At 39.6% G+C, this 17,022-nt stretch overlaps 1 protein-coding gene across 1 annotated transcript in view; it reads right to left on the bottom strand.

The window, feature by feature from the left end:
* Positions 1-17,022, bottom strand: part of prkd1 (protein kinase D1) — a 181,437-nt gene that overhangs the window by 20,673 nt on the left and 143,742 nt on the right. Inside the window, exons 8-9 of the mRNA XM_060828378.1 lie at positions 4,823-4,900; positions 2,866-3,145 (exon numbers count right to left, since the gene is read on the bottom strand). Coding sequence (XP_060684361.1) covers positions 2,866-3,145; positions 4,823-4,900 — 358 coding nt within the window. The remainder of the gene's footprint in view (positions 1-2,865; positions 3,146-4,822; positions 4,901-17,022) is intronic.

Consider the following 17,022-nt stretch of genomic DNA (forward strand, 5'->3'; position numbering starts at 1 on the left):
CAGATCAAAATGTCAAAATGCAAACTGACTTTGAAGTGAAATGAGAGCCTGTCATCAGGATAGAAGCTAAGTCATAAGGATGTACTATCAGCTCCGTTCTGATTCAGGCTAGATATTCACTGTTGGCTCTAGTGTCAATGTGAGATGAAATTGTCCAGTGTATGTGATTGGGAGGTGTGTATTTTTTAAGTCACTAAATTTTCACTTTCCCTTGCAGAGCAAGCAGACCCATAATCTGAAGAAACGAGCAAAGATGGGCAAAGGGTTGCCCAATCTCCAGGTTTGCTGATCAACAATATTCTGGATTGTGGGAGAGCAGGATAATCGACCCAGAGTTAATGACTAGGCTGGAATGGCAAAGCATCAGAGTCAGAGTCAATCAGGACCCCAGGAGGGATGGTGCAATGCTCATAGATTCTGTGGAATCTTACTGTGTCAGGGAGATAAGATACACCACATGTGAGGAGAATAACACTAGTGACCCTTCATGAGAGCAGCTACACCCGTGCAAGGTGCAGAGGATTACAATCGAGGCCACAAACTAGTCAGCATAGCACAGTTATGTCTCAGTAACTGAGATATTTTCTAAACAATCTATTCAAAGATGTGGGACAGGAGCAGGCAGTTGGGGCTAGTTTACTTCTAGGATTGTGCTGGGCATATGGACTGGTTGGATTGAAGAGTCTGTTTCTGTGCAGTGCAACTCTGTGCTATTACACACCTCTGGAGCCGGTGGAACATGAGGCTGGGCTTCCGGATTCTGAGGGAGCCAACGTCCCAAACTTTTGGAGAACTCTTAGGGAACAAATACATAATGAACACCACTTCGTAGATATTTGTTCACGATAGCTAATTTCGTCCCAAATGAGGCAACATCCTGGGAAACCATTTCTGTGCCCTCTCTGAAGATGCCTCACCCTTCTGGAAGTATGGTGACCAAGAAATATGTGCAATATTCCTAACTAAAGTTCTATATGGCTGAAAAAGTTGAGTTCTCCCATTGTGAGTATGTGGCTGCTTCTATGGAGAGATTGGCAGGGGAAATAGATCAAACTATCACCCTTTGTACTATATCCTACATGCTGTCACTCCAGCCAATAGCTACATACTGTATTGGCAAAGTCAGAGAGGGATAAGACCCCTTCAGTTCCCTCAAGATGTCCTTACTTCCCAGCACGACAATAAGGTGCCATCATTCAGCAGGCAGCAACCACTACAGTGCTTCCTTTCAGATGGGACTTTCAGCGGGATGTTACGTATGCTCCCTCCACCCCCCCAAACACACACACACATACATACACACACACACACACACACACACACACACACACACACACACACACACACACACACACAGCTGGAACAAGTGGAGAGTGTCAAGCTCCTGGGAGCGGTCATCCACAACAAGCTTTCTTGGATTCTTCATGTGGGCGTACTGGTTACAAAGGTCCAACAACATCTCTTTTTCTTCAGGCAGCTGAGGAAATTTGGCATGACGGCAAATACCCTTGCCAACTTTTATGGGTGCACCATCGAGAGCATTCTGTCTGGACGTATCACTACCTGGTATGGCAACTGTACCATTCAAGATCGGAGAGGGTTACATAGAGTGATGGACTCGGTCCAGACAATCACAAAGACCAACCTCCCATCTATAGAATCCATCTACCAGGCCCGCTGTCAAGGAAAGGCCGCCAGCATTCTCAAAGATATACCCCACCCTGGCAATGTTTTTCTACAACCTCTACCACTGGGGAGAAGGTACAGAAGCCTGAACACATGCACTAGCTGGTTTCAAAACAGTTTCTACCTTACTATTGTTAGAATAGACTCACAAACTCTTAACATTCTCTTGTACCTGTGTCTTTGTCTTTGCTGCTGTTTACCTATCTATGTTATTTAACTCTGTGATCTGCCTGTATTATTTGCAAGACAAAGCTTTTCATTGTGCCTCGGCACACATGACAATAAATTCAATTCAATTCAATTCAATTCAATTCGCTTCAATTCAGGTTATGCCCTGAGTATGCAGCCTCTCCTTATCCCCTCTGCCATGTCCCATTGTGTCTTGTGGATGAGGCTGAAGAGGATGCCCCATAATTGGTGCAGAACACCATCAGAGGCCTGAAAACACCGGAACTCCAGAGGACCTCCAGGCTGACGTTATTGTAAACAAACTCGCATCAAATTCAGCAGCCTCCCTCTGCCTCAGCTGCTGAAGGTTAGTCCACACTCGGATGTAGTGGTGGGAAAAGAGAATTCAAGAATGTATGAAATGACACAGGATTTCTTGACCAAATTAATATTATCATAGGAATATCGAGGAATATATTGTTTCCATTTTATTCATTTGCGCTTCATTATTGTTTTTAGACACTTGATTAGTCAGGACCTGACCTAACCATAATAGGCACTCGCTGTTAATTGCAGGAGAATGTCAGACACCTTTTCTATGTAGGAGACTATGGTATTTGTTTTCAGTCTATACAAATTCATGCTTGTTTCCACTTTGATAGTCACCAGTCTATGGATAAGATAATAATAAGTATTCATGTGAAACAAATGTATTGTAAATAGGAACCTGCCATGGACTGATGTGATGTCCAGTCTGCTTGTTCCACACCAGCAATTTGATTTTGCTGTCTGTATCTGCCATCATAATTTCAAAATTTCAGCTCCCACATATTCAACTTGCCCAGCCAACATGTTTCTGTTCTGGGAGTCATCACTGAATTCCACCCTTTTTGTTTGCTTTTGTGAGTACATAGCAGGCAAGATTATTCTACTGTTAGCTGTAAGGCTTTTCTTTATTTGAGACTTAAAAGGTACTGAATTTGACAATTTCAAATTATAACTCTCACTTACTATGTAGACTGTGCACGGATCCTGAAGATGAACCTTTTGGAATGACTGGCATCAAGGCATGTTGGATGGCCAACTCCCACATCTGGGCAACATCTACCCCAGTGCCACCTGTCAACACACTGCTGTGTTCAGGTGAACTCAAATGATTGGTCAGGTTTTCACCAACAAAATACACCATACTTGCAGTGGTAATTTCAAAACAGTGAGGATTGGCTCCACAAGGTAATAAGTTAAAGTTTTTTCCGGGTTCCAGAGATAAAATTTCAGATAGTGGAATTTCCTGCAATTAAAACAGTTGACTTATATCTTGTGAATAAAAAGTCATCATAAGCAATACGGCAAATTAATTATATTGTTACATTTTGATCAAAGATTGGGCACAGAATCATGTACAACTGAATTATATCATTGACTTATATCTTTCTAACAAATGTATTTTTTCAGCCTCCATTTTTGCCTCACTCCCTTTCTCTATTCCTTCTGATATTTGGATCCAGTTCTATACACATAGGAAGTCCCTTTTCAGCTGGCAAAGATTAAAAACAGGCTGTTCCATGGGAGATTACTGTAATTCATTCCAAATTTCTCCTCCCAATGTGCTTTTCACATTTTCCCAATCATTGTATGGTCAGCAATACCTTAAATCCTGACACAGTGAGCCCAGGAACATGAAGACCCAATTCATGGAGTACATTTACCATCCCCGCTGAGGTGATACAGTCCAGAATAGAACTAAATCAGATATCTTCATTATTGCTCTGACTGAGTGCCACAACTTTTAGCACAATGCACTCTCAGACATCAGGGATTGTTCATGAAGCAGCTTGATACAGGTTTGTAACACAAAATTATTTGTATATTTTTGAGACACTGCTTTTCAAAGATCTTCCTGGTGTATTTTTTTGTGCAGGAGGAAAATCTCGGAAGGTCACGTCTGTGTGAAAGCCTTTCTCAGATTTTCATCTCCACAGGTAAGATTCATTGCTTTCCTCTTTCCATTGTTTTACTTGTAGGGATGTATTGAAAAGATGTGTTTTTAGAGAATATATACATCACATCATATGTTTTGTGGCTGTAGAAACAGGTTAAAATCACTAAATACACTAGGAATGCGTTGGGTAGAATGAGAGACTAGCTTTTGTGTTATCTTTTCCTGCTCAATTTAGTAAAATTTAAAATTGTGTGCACCATTAGTTTTTAATACCATTGCAGTTTCAAACATAGAATTCAGTTTAAAAGTTGTAATGTGTTAATCTTTAACTCCAGCAAATTGAAAGTTACCATCTGTTAACACAAAGTCTACAATGCCAGCTGTCAATCATAGGCAGCAATGTGCCATGATGACATAATTCCTCCACATGTCAAAGTGACATAGATTATGAGTCACAGCATGTTGTCCTCAAGAATTGACAATCACTTTTACATGACTACGGCAAATCGGGGATGAGCATCTTTGTTTACAAAGGCTGACATTTTAAACTTTGAATTAATTCTGTAAGATATTTTTTAAGGGGCACTATCCTTTTCAGAGTACTGTTTCTTTTCCATATAACTAGAAGAGGTAACACTGCTTTAAGATGCTTCATACTATTTACTGTTAAAGTTGTAGTTTTTCTTAATACTATCTTCTTAAAAAAAATCACAGAATTCCCAATTTGCTCATGACCTGAGTCTTATGTTATTCCCAGTATTGTAAACCTACAATTGAAAACATTCATTTCAATTTTCTAGTTAAATATTCAATGCAGAAAAGTTTATTCTATTTAACGTTATCTGTAATTATTTTGAAATGAAATCCATTTAAAGCCACCCAAAATGCTTCCAATAATGATATAAACTAAAAGGGTTAAAACAAGAGTTCAACCGGAACTTTTCACTGACATTTAGCTTGCATCATTTTGGATTATTTATTCAGTGTCAATGTTTAACTGAGAAAATCAAGTTAGAAATGCTTTACCTTGTAATACTTGCTTCCTGTATCATTCTGAAATAGGGTGATGCATTTACTATCTAGTCTCCAATAGTGTCTTTTTCGCTACAGGATAAAAACACATTCCAATGTTAGAAAATTCTTAAAAGAACAGTGAATAGCACATTTAAATGGTAGCATCATTGATGTACTAGTATTAGGCAATAAAAGCCTTCTGTGCTGAATAAATGTCAGTGTCACAGGCAGAGCTGTTTATACAGTCGTGCGGAGGTTTTATGTTAAGTGCCCAAAAAGGTTTTATCGATATTATAGTATATCTCGGGAGACAGGATAATGCTGGAAGACTGATGCAAATTGGACAACACCACACTGAAGAGTCATATAATAATAAAAAATAAATCAGATTTTGTCTTTCTTTCCCCTTTGCAAAGTTTCCTTGCTTACAGTTTCCAGTGTTTGTTTTATTCTTAGTGCACTTGTAAAACCTTTCCTTCCCTGTATATTTAGCCCCACTAGTGCCATCTCTAACTCTATTTGTAACATTTATCCCGAAGACTAATTATTGAGCAAGTTTATTGATAAAGGGGTTCAGGCTATAAATTAGGATATTGATGTAGTGTTTATTTGACAAAACAATGTTCTATTCGCTAAATATGTTTTCGGAAGTTTATTAGCTTCTGTTGAATAAGTGGAACCATCTCAGTAATTTTTTTGCATAAAATTATTTCCTTTTTCTTGTTTGGACATTTTCCATAATATTGTTTAAAAAGTGTTCCTCCTAATTATCAGTGCAATTAAATAATATTACAACAACCATTAAATCAGACTGTTTTTGTCACTACACACAGTATAAACACTGCAGAAAACAGTTGGGAGAAAGAGTGCACATTAAAAAAGAAGATAACACACTAGCTCACTATGCCATCTTCTCGAACTGAATTAAATAAATTGTTCATATCTATCTTTCAACTGTAATCACTTGCTGTATTAATGACATGCTGTTTCTGATCAGCTTTGTAGCAATTGATTCAAGGCTATGCACAGAGTATAAGGGCAATGCGAAGCAGCACATGTCATCTACACAGATTACAATCTATAGGCTTATTAGCTCCTATCCTTTCTAAAGTAGCAACAGATCAGCAATAAATAATATTTCAATATGGGTTAATCATTTCTAGTATGGCTATGTCAATATAACAGAGCTGAGGAAATGATGGCATGGTGGCATAATGATTAACACTACTGCCTCACAGTAGGTACGTGGGGTTGTTTTCCAACCTTGGGTGAATATCTATGTGGAGTTTGCATGTTCTCCCAATGTTACCCTTTGGAGGAGTGGTGCAGATTTGAAAGACTGAATGGCTTCTTTCTGCACTGTAGAGGTTCTATGACTAAGTTGCAACACAAAGCAAAAGTAAGAAAATTGTTCAGGCTGTAACAATATTTCTGTGACATTGAAAAGTAATATAACTAATGGAGAATAGTATCACCTCTTCTCCAGAGGCTGCTGAGAAACTGTTTTAAATCTAAGGAAAAGTGACAAAGATAAGAGTCCTGGTGGCTGATTGTTCACTTGTACGTAAACTGAGTATAATTAAAATAGACACAGCTTTGGTATCACCCTTTGTGACTGGGCTTTCTATTGATCGTAGGTTCATACCCAAATGTCTTGAAGGATAATAGGTGGTAATGGTAACTGCATTTCATTCTACAGAATTGGGATGTGAGAGGTTTTTCTGTGTAATCGATATAATTTTTCTCTATTAGCAGATGTCAACTTGTTAAAAAATGGCAACTTGCATTTGGGGTGAAAATACTCAGTGCACTGCCAATGGCAATCTAGTTTAGTAGTATTGATAAAACAGACTTGATCCCACTGAAAGGCGGCATTTAACTCTTATCTGAAGAGGTATCTGTTTTACTTTCGCTCACTATTTCACTCTTTATGATTGTTAACTTATTTTGATATTTTCTTACTAAGCAACAATGCGTCACAGTAATAGTGGATGCATTTCAAGATGTAACTTAGAGTAAATCATGTTCCATGTTTTGATCAAAGCTATGGACCAGTTGCAGCTCAAGGTGGTTCAGTTATATTTCATTCTGCCCTTTCCAGTACAAAATATTTCTGTGCCCTGAGTTGTATTTGGGAGCTGATAATGGAGTCACAAAACATTTCAATAACCAACAGTCTTTGGCATCAGCGAATTAATTTTAAGGATTGGTAAGAAAATAAAGTAATATTTGAGAAGATGTATTAGAGTTAAAGTCCAGACCATTTGTAAGAAGCAGAGATCATTTTGTAGCAATGCTAAAACTATTATCAAAGCATACCCATATTAGAATGTACACATGGGCTAAATTTTATTTCAGAAGGGGAGTTGAGGGGTAAGTAGTGCTCATTCTCTGACAAAAAAACGTACTTGCAGTTTTGTTGAGTGTTTGGTGTCGACTCTACTTAATATCCCAAAGTAATGTTGCTGGAAGCCGAAGAAATTTTAATGACAACTTTCCATTTACAACTTAGCCTATACATACTTTCTGTCAGCATAAGGTTCAAGCTACTGCTCTCTTTTCTTTAGCATATGATTCTGACATCATCATCATATCGAAATATATAATATTAACCCATTCCCGCAAGTCTTTATCTCTGATCTATTGGGAGAGGCTGAATAGACTGGGGCTGTTTTTACTGGAGTGTTGGAGGGTGAGGGGTGACATAATAGAGGTTTATAAAATCATGAGGGGCATGGATAGGATAAATAGACAAAGGGACCTAAGGGACAACTTATTCACGCAGAGGGTGGTGCATTATGGAATGAGCTGCCAGAGGAAGTGATTGAGGCTGGTACTATTACAATATTTAAAAATCATCTGGATGGATATATGACTAGGAAGGGTTTAGAGGGATACAGACCAAGTGCTGGCAAATAGGACTCGGTTAGGTTAGGACATCTGGTCAGCATGGAGGAGTTGGACCGAAGGATCTGTATTTTTGCTATACATCTCTATGACTCCTTTACGCTGCATTACAAATGCCTCTCCCAGAATCTCAGATTTCACACAGTTAGTCTCTGTGGTGCTTTGACCAATTTCCTTGATCTGGTTCTAGTCTCATTCGGAGGGTTAGGATGTTCTATGTGCTCTCTTCAGTAAGTATGAATGTTCCTTTCCTAAGGGATTGTTGAAGTTTCTTGTTTCTCTTCTTCCCAAGATCCATTAACAGGCACTCCCAAAGCCTTGATGGAAAAGAGGATGGTAATCATGGTTATTTATTCTCTTGGCTATTCACAGCACACAAAATTTAGTTAACAATGCATTCCCACATTTATTGAGAAACATCTGAATTTTATGTTGCCCTTCATTGCAAGACAGTTTGATTGCAGGAGCAAGAAAGTCCTTTTGCAGCTGTACAAGTCTTTGGTGAGATCACATCAGAAGGATTTTGTGCTGTTTTGGTCTCCTTATCTAAGAAATATTTCTCACAGAGGGTGTGCAGCAAATTTTCACCAGACACTTCCTGGGGTGGCAAGTTTGTCTATGAGGAGAGATTGGGTCAATTGCATGTGTATGCATTGGAGTTTAGAAGAATAAGGTGGGAGTGTTCTCATTGAAACATACAATGTTCTGACAGGATCAGACAGATTGGATATAGGGATAATGTTTCCCCTGCCTGAGGGGTCCAGAACAATGTATCACTGTCTTAGGGCACAGGACAAGTCATGTCAGACATAGCGGAGGAGAAATTTCTTTTCTCATATGCTGTTGAACCGTGGAATTCTCTTCAATGAAAGATGTGGAAGCCAAATTACTGAACATGTTTAAAAAAGCAATAGAATTGTAGCGACTAAATGTGTCAAGATATATTGGGAGAGAGCGGACATGTGACATTGAGATCGAACAGTGGGCATGACTATGTTGATTGGTGGAGCAGAAGGACTATTGTGCCCTACTTTTCTATGTTTTTAGAGTCTGGCCAACCTTCCAGATAGTATTTCTTGATTTGGATGCACTTTTCATTTCACATTGTGTTTTTGAATCTTTGCAGCTTCCTTTCCGTAGTTAGTAAATGCTTTGTGACTTCTGACATGGAGGTTACAAACACTTCACAGAAACCCAAGTCTGCTTGTTCAGTTCCTGTTGACGATACTCTTGACAGTGTGCCTGCTGTCCTTTGGTACTTCCCTCGTACATACCCAGTAATTGTGTCATGCCTCATTAGTCTGCATTATTGAATTCTCATCAGTATCTTGGCTATTTCCTTTGAAGTTAGACCAGTGTTCCATGGTTTTGATCTATCTCTTTTTTAAACTGTAACCCCTGCAAATAAAGTCATAGCAATGTACAACGCGGAAACAGACCCTTCGGTCAAACTCATCCACGCCGAGCAAATATCCTAACCTAATCGAGTCCCACTTGCCAGCACCTGGCCCATATCCCTCCAAACCCTTCCTATTCATATACCCATCCAAAAACCTTTTAAATGTTGCAATTGTACCAGCGTCCACCACTTCCTCTGGCAGCTCATTCCATATACGTATCACCCTCTGTGTGAAAAAGTTGCCCCCTAGGTCTCTTTTATATCTTTCCCCTCTCACCCTAAACCTATGCCCTCTAGTTCTGGACTCCCCCACCCCATGGAAAAGACTTTGTCTATTTATCCTATCCACACCCCTCATGATTTTAATAAACCTCTATAAGGTCACCCCTCAGTCTCCGACACTCCTGAGAAAACAGCTCCAGCCTATTTAACCTCTCCCAATAATTCAAATCCTCCAACCTTGGCAACATCCTTGTAAATCTTTTCTGAACCCTTTCAAGTTTCACAACATCCTTCCAAAGGAAGAAGACCAGAATGGCACGCAATATTCCAACAATATCCTGTACAGCCGCAACATGACCTCCCAACTTATGTACTCAATACTCCGACCAATAAAAGAAAACGCACCAAATGCCTTCTTCACTGTTCTATCCACCTGTGACTTTACTTTCACTCCAAGGTCTCTTTGTTCACCAACACTCCCTAGGACCTTACCATTAAGTGTATAAGTCTTGCTGAGATTTGCTTTCCCAAAATGCAGCCCTTCGCATTTATCTAAATTAAACTCCATCTGCCACTCCTCAGCCTATTGGCCCATTTGATCAAGACCCCATTGAAATCTGAGGTAACCTTCTTCGCTGTCCACTACACCTCCAAGTTTGGTGTCATCTGCAAACTTACTATCTGTACCTCTTATTTTCACATCCAAAGCCCTTATATAAATGACAAAAAGTAGTGAACCCAGCAAAGATCCTTGTGGCACTCCACTGGTCACAGGCCTCCAGTCTGAAAAACAACGCTCCATCACCACCCTCTGTCTTCTACCTTCGAGCTAATTCTCCCTGTGTTCCAGGAGATCTAACCTTACTGATCAGTCTCCCATGGGGAACCTTGTCGAACGCCTTACTGAAGTCCATGTAGACTGCTCTGCCCTTATCAATCTTCTGTTACTTGTTCAAAAAATTCAATCAAGTTTGTGAGACATGATTTCCCACACATAAAGCCATGCTGACTATCCCTAATCAGTCCTTACCTTTCCAAATACAGTACATCCTGTCCCTCAGGATTCCCTCCAACAACTTGCCAACCACCGATGTCAGGCTCACCGGTCTATAAATCTTTGCCTTGTCCTTACCACCTTTCTTCAATAGCGGCACTACGTTAGCCAACCTCCAGCCTTTCAGCACCTCATCTGTGACTATCCATGATAAAATTATCTCAAAGGGGCCCAGCTATCAATTCCCTAGCTTCCCATAGAGTTCTAGGGTACACCTGATCTAGGACTGGGGATTTATGCACATTTATGCATTTCAAGACATCCTGCAATTCCTCTTCTGTCATATGGACATTTTTCAAGACATCACCATCGATTTCACTATATTCTATATCTTGCATGCCTTCTCCACAGTAAGCACTGATGCAAAATACTCGGTTAATATCTCTTCTATCTACTGCGGCTCCACACAAAGACTGCCTTAATTGATCTTTGAGGGTCTCTATTCTCTCCCTAGTTACCCTTTTGTCCTTAATGTATTTGTAAAACCCTTTGGATTCCCCTTCATTCTATTTGCCAAAGCTATCTCATGTCCTTTTTTTGCCCTCTTGATTTCCCTCTTAAGTATACTCCTACTGCCTTTATACTCTAAGGCTTCATTCGATCCATACCTAACATATGCTTCCTGCTTTTTCTAAACCAAGTGCTCAATTTCTCTAGTCATCCAGCATTCCCTACACCCACCAGCCTTTCCTTTCACCCTAACAGGAACATACTTTCTCTGGACTCTCATTATCTCATTTCTGAAGGCTTCCCATTTTCCATCCTTCCCTTTACCTGTAAACATTTGTCCCCAATCAGCTTTTGAAAGTTCTTGCCTAATACCATCAAAATTAATGTTCCTCCAATTTAGAACTTCAACTTTTAGATCTGGTCTATCCTTTTCCTTCACTATTTTAAAACTAATAGAATTATGGTTGCTGGCCTCAAAGTGCTCCCCCATTGACACCTCAGTCACCTGCCCTGCCTTATTTCCCAAGAGTAGGTCAAGTTTTGCACTTTCTCTAGTAGGTACATCCACATACTGAATTAGAAAGTTTTCTTGTACACACTTAACAATTCATCTCCATCTAAACGCTGAACACTATGTCAGTCCCAGTCCATGTTTGGAAAGTTAAAATCCCCTACCCTAACTGAAATCTCCTTACAAATTTGTTTCTCAATTTCTCTCTGACTATTAGGGGTCTATAATACAATCCCAATAAGGTGACCAACCCCTTTCTTATTTCTCATTTCCATCCAAATAACTTGCCTAGATATATTTCCAGGACTATCCTCCCTCAGTACAACTGTTGATTAAACTTAAAAATATAAGCGATAAGTGTTAAGTTAGCCTGGAGCAGTGTTTTGTAGAGGAATAGGATGGTGTTATGTTCTGGGTCTGTAGATTGGAAGAAGCATAAATGGCCCTTAGTAGAGTGATACATTCTTCTTCTTGGATGTGGGAGTTTGGGGAGAGTTTAAGTGTTATCCCTTATCAAAAACGTCACTCTCCCTCCTCTCTTGCCTCCCTTTCTGTCCTTTCTGTAGTATTTGTATCCTGGAACATTAAGCTGCCAGTCCTGCCCAACCCTGAGCCACATTTCTTTGATTGCTATGATATCCCAGTCCTATGTTCCTAATCATGCCCTGAGTTCATCTGGCTTCCCTTTTCGGCCCCTTGCATTGAAGTGCAGTTTAATTGAGCAGTCATACACAGTTCTCCCCTTTGTCCCTGCCTGTCCTGATTGTTTGATTCGCTTCTTTTCCTGACTGTACCAGTGTCAGGTTGATCTCTTTCTTCACTATCTCTCTGGTCCCACCCTCCCTCAACACCTTACTAGTTTAAATCCTCCCAAGCAGCTCTAGCAAATCTCCTTGCCAATATATTAGTTCCCTTCCAATTCAAGTACAATCCATCTTTTTTGTACAGGTCACTTCTACCCCAGAAGTGATTACAATGATCCAAAAATGCGATTCCTTCTCCCATACATTAGCTCCTCAGCCAAGCATTCATCTGTTCTATCCTCCTCTTTTAGCACTGGGAGTAATCCAGATATTACTACTCTCAAGGACCTCCTTTTAAAATTCCTGCTGAACTCTCTATATTCCCTCTTCGAAATCTCATCCTTTTCCCTTCCTATGTCATTAGTTCCAATATGTACAATGACCTCCTGTTGGTCCCTCTCCCTGTTGAGAATATTCTGCACCCTGTCTGAGACGTCCTTGATCCTAGCACCAGGGAAGCAACACACCATTCTGAATTTTTGCTGATGGCCACAGAAACATCTGTCTGTACCTTGGAGTAGAGAGTCCCCTAACACAATTGATCTCTTGGAACCCGACGTACCCCTCATAGCCAGTCTCGATACCAGAAATTTGGCTGCTCATGCTACATTCCCCTGAGAATCCTTCACCCCTACATCTTCCAAAACAGCATATTCATTTGAAATGTGGATAGCCACATAGACTCCTGCACTACCTGCCTGCCTCTCTTATCTTTCCTGTAGTTAACCCATCTATGTGACTGTATCTGTGACTTTTATCCCTTCCTATAACTGTCAACCATCACACCCCCTTGCTCTTGTAAATTCCTCATAGCCTCCAACTGTTGCTCCGACCAATCCATTTGATCAGGCAGGATTCACAACCAATGATATTTATTGCAGATAAATACTTAACACTTCAACTCTCCCTAAACTCCCACATCCAACAAGAAGAATGTATTACTCTACTAAGGGCGATTTATGCTTCTTCCAGTCTACAGACCCAGAACATAACACCATCTTATTCCTCTACAAAACACTGCTCCAGACTAACTTAATACTTATCGCTTATATTTTTAAGTTTAATCAACAGACATATCTCTATAAAATATATAATCAAGAAAGAACCCACTCTACTCGCTATTGTAGATTTATAGCAAGGCTATACTTAAAACTATTCACTTATCTGTTATTGTGTTGTGACCTCTCCCAAGCAGGCTCCTCCAAGATCAGTTGTGAATTTCACTGTTTGTTAAGCTTTCCTAGACACACTCTGATGTCCAGCGATACATGAATTCAAACAGCAAAGGCAGTAACTGCACCGGTTTACTCCTGTGTCAGTTAGCAATGTCCATTTCTTTCCCTGTCTCTCCTACACTGACCTGATCATGTGCTGCCTATTGTCTGTCTTTCTCCCTTTTAAAAGTGCCATTGCTTTGTTTTTTTTCTCTGAAGTTCCAAAACAATGCAGCAACATGTAAAACAGTAATTGCTGCTCCTGGAATTCAAGGAAGTCACCTCCAATACCTAAAATACCTCAAAAAAGGAGTAGTCTGTTATAGTCAGAAATTTTTCCGGTACTCCATATAATCTGGATCTTTTTTTCAGTGCCGTGTTACTGCGAAAGCTTCTTTGTCAAATGTGCCTCAACATTGTTCCACCTTAGCACATGATTAAGAGACACAGGTTTACTTTTTCATCATTACTTTTTTTTTCATAATTCTACACACACAAAAGTACTGCCCCAACTTACTCAAGAAGCATCAGCTGGCTTTATTGTCAGTAGATGCAATACATGATGTAGTGAGATTTGTGAAAAGATCAGGAGTTGCTTGACTTTGTCAAAAGCATTTTCCTGGTCAATGTTTTAGTACCAGTATTGATTTTGACATTGTAACTATCTCAAAGACTCACTAATGTCTGCAACATTTGATAAAAACCTGCCTATTTCATTCACCATTCCAAAGATTCTTTGAAGTTTTGTGACATTCCTCCAGGTAATGTGAAGTCTCTTACAGTCCTGCTTTTCTGAGACTCTCCTGTAGTTCTTCTACCTTGGACAATATACCCTAGACAGCTTATTTTCAATTTTTCAAACATACAGTTCTCATTCAATCTCAGAACAACATTCTGTCAGACGTTGTTCTAAGTCCATGTATTAATATGTTGTATCTGTGGCATTTCAAACCAACTTTATCTTTTAATATGTTTGGCATTGTTCTCTGAAATAATTCTGGACAGGATGGTATTTTGAAGAATAATCAGATAAAGCAATTATACTTGTGTGTTATAATACACATAGTCAGCTTTCAAGAGTCTTCATCCAAAGGTAAATGTCAAACTCCATTGTTAGCATCCAGTTGGTGACTACAGCCTTCTTGACCAGTTTGAACCATTTTGATTTTGGTGCTGTAACCAGACCTGAACACCATCATGTTGGCATATTAATTGACAAAATTACTCCTTGTCTGAGCAAGCACTCTATTTCTTCTCCAACTTTATTCAACAAGGGGGTGGCACATTTCTTCCTGTATTTAAGTGGATTGGTTTTGCATTGTCCCTTTGGGTAATATGATGTTCTGTCTTTAATTTCTGAAAAAATAAGAGTAATTTTCAGAATTTACTTGAAAATGTACTTCCTCAGCCTGCGTCTGCAATTCCATCAACTTTATAGATTCTTTAAAATATTCAGTGAACCCTCATGTGTTGAAGAGAACATTGTTGTTTCTAGGTGACATATCAAGATTCCATGATTTCTTTTCACATGTACCTGAGTTCTGCTGGAGTTGACCTTCTACTTTCAATGATGTTCCTCCAGGACCTTGCAATGTCATTGAGGGTGGGTGCAATTTGATATGTTTATGCCATATGAGCTGATCTGATAACATAAAACCATTGCTCCAGTATCAAGTTTCAATTCAGTGGGGTGTCCATTCACTTCCAGTTTGACATTCCAATATTTTTTTCAAAATTGTAGATTTTATTGAGAAAGTTTTTTTTGGTCTTGTATTGATAAAAGGATTTTTCTTTTCAATTTCTATATTTTAAAGCAACATGCTAATTTAAAATGAACCACACAAAGTTGCAGCACCATATTTACATGGCTGGACAGTCTTTCCATGTGTGATGTGTCCCTACCAGATTGGGGACACCTCAAAGGTGGTGATGGGCCTTTGTGTGCTTTATCCCTGTGGCCAACAAATTAAATCATTACATGTGAAAAGAAATCACGGAATCTTGATATGTCACCTAGAAACAACAATGTTCTCTTCAACTCATGAGGATTCACTGAATCTATAAAGTTGATGAAATTGCAGACACAGGCTGAGGAAGTGAATTTTCAAATAAATTCCGAAAATTACTCTTATTTTTCGGAAATTAAAGACAGAGCATCATATTACCCAAAGGGACAATGCAAAACCAATCCACTTAAATACAGGAAGTAATGTGCCAATGCCTTGTTGAATAAAGTTGGAGCAGTGATTTTCTTCATGGTGTACAATTTTCTGCTCAAACTGACATGGTATTCTACTTTTGAAGGTCTGTCTGCCTAGAACTTCAGATTCTCAAACATTAAATCCTCTTCAGTCTCTGAAAGGTCTGAGAAGATCTCATCGGATGATCCAATAATGAGTTAATTCTACCTTCAACCCTTCAAGTGTACAATTCTCTGCCAGCCTATAAAGATCAGTAATGAACAAATCCATGCTTTCACTTGGCCTTTGCTTTCTTCTATTAAACTTCAATCACTCAATAATTATATTTCTCTGAGCACTAAAATTAGCAGCAAATGTGCATAACAACTCTTCATATGGTGCTGTGTTCTACCCAATATCCTGTCTTGTTAATACATCATTAGCAATGATTCCCAATGCACTGACCTAGTCATTCTAATCTTTCTTATTAAATGCTAAAACTGTTCACTACCTCATAAGGTGGCATAGTGGTTAGCACTGCTGTCTCCCAGCACCAGGGATCTGGGCTTGATCCCAGCTTTGGGTGGATGATTTGTGGATTTTGCACATTCTTTCGTTTCTGTTAGGTGCTCTGCTTTCCTCCCACAACCCAAAGATATGCAGGTTAGGTGGATTGGTCATGCAAAACTGCTTTGCAGTGGCTAGGAATGCACAGGTTAGGTGGATTAGCCATGTGAAAGGTGGAGTTACAGGGATAGGGTTGGGGCTGGGTCTGGGTGAGATGCTGTTTGAAAGGGTCAGCGTAGACTTGAAGGGCCTCTATCTGCACTGTAGAGATTCTACGATACAGGACCTAAAACAGCTCACAATATTCCTAACGCAGTGTTACCAGAGCCTTATACAGCCTCATCAGGACATCTATGCTCTTGTGTAACCTGACACTTTGCCACACTGCATTCTGTTTGCCACTTCTTTATCCACTCGTCTACCAAAACCAAGGCCTTCTGCAACATCTTCACTTGCTCAACACTACCTGTCCCTCCATCTATCTTTGTGTCATCTGCAAACTTAGCAACAATGCCCTCAGCTCCTTTGATCGATAGTTAAGTGTAACGTGAATAGCTGTGGTTCCAACACACATCCTGCAGAATTCCACTAGTCAATGGCTGTTACCCTGAAAAAGACCCCTTTATCCCCACTCTCTGTCTTCTGCCAGTCAGCTAACCCTTTATCCATTCCAGTACCTTGCCCCTAACACCATGGGCTCTTTTCTTATTTAGCAGCTTCCTGTGTGGCACTTTGTCAAAGGCTTTTAGGAAGTCCAAATAAGTCATGTCCACTGGCTCTATTTTATCTAACTTGCTTGTTACCTCCTTAAAGAATTCTAAAAAACTTTTCAGACATGACCTCCCCTTGACAAAGCCGTGCTGACTAGGCCCTATTTTAACATGTACTTCCAAATGTTCCACAAT

Source organism: Hemiscyllium ocellatum, chromosome 8 (assembly GCF_020745735.1).
Source record: "Hemiscyllium ocellatum isolate sHemOce1 chromosome 8, sHemOce1.pat.X.cur, whole genome shotgun sequence".
Lineage (NCBI taxonomy): Eukaryota > Metazoa > Chordata > Chondrichthyes > Orectolobiformes > Hemiscylliidae > Hemiscyllium > Hemiscyllium ocellatum.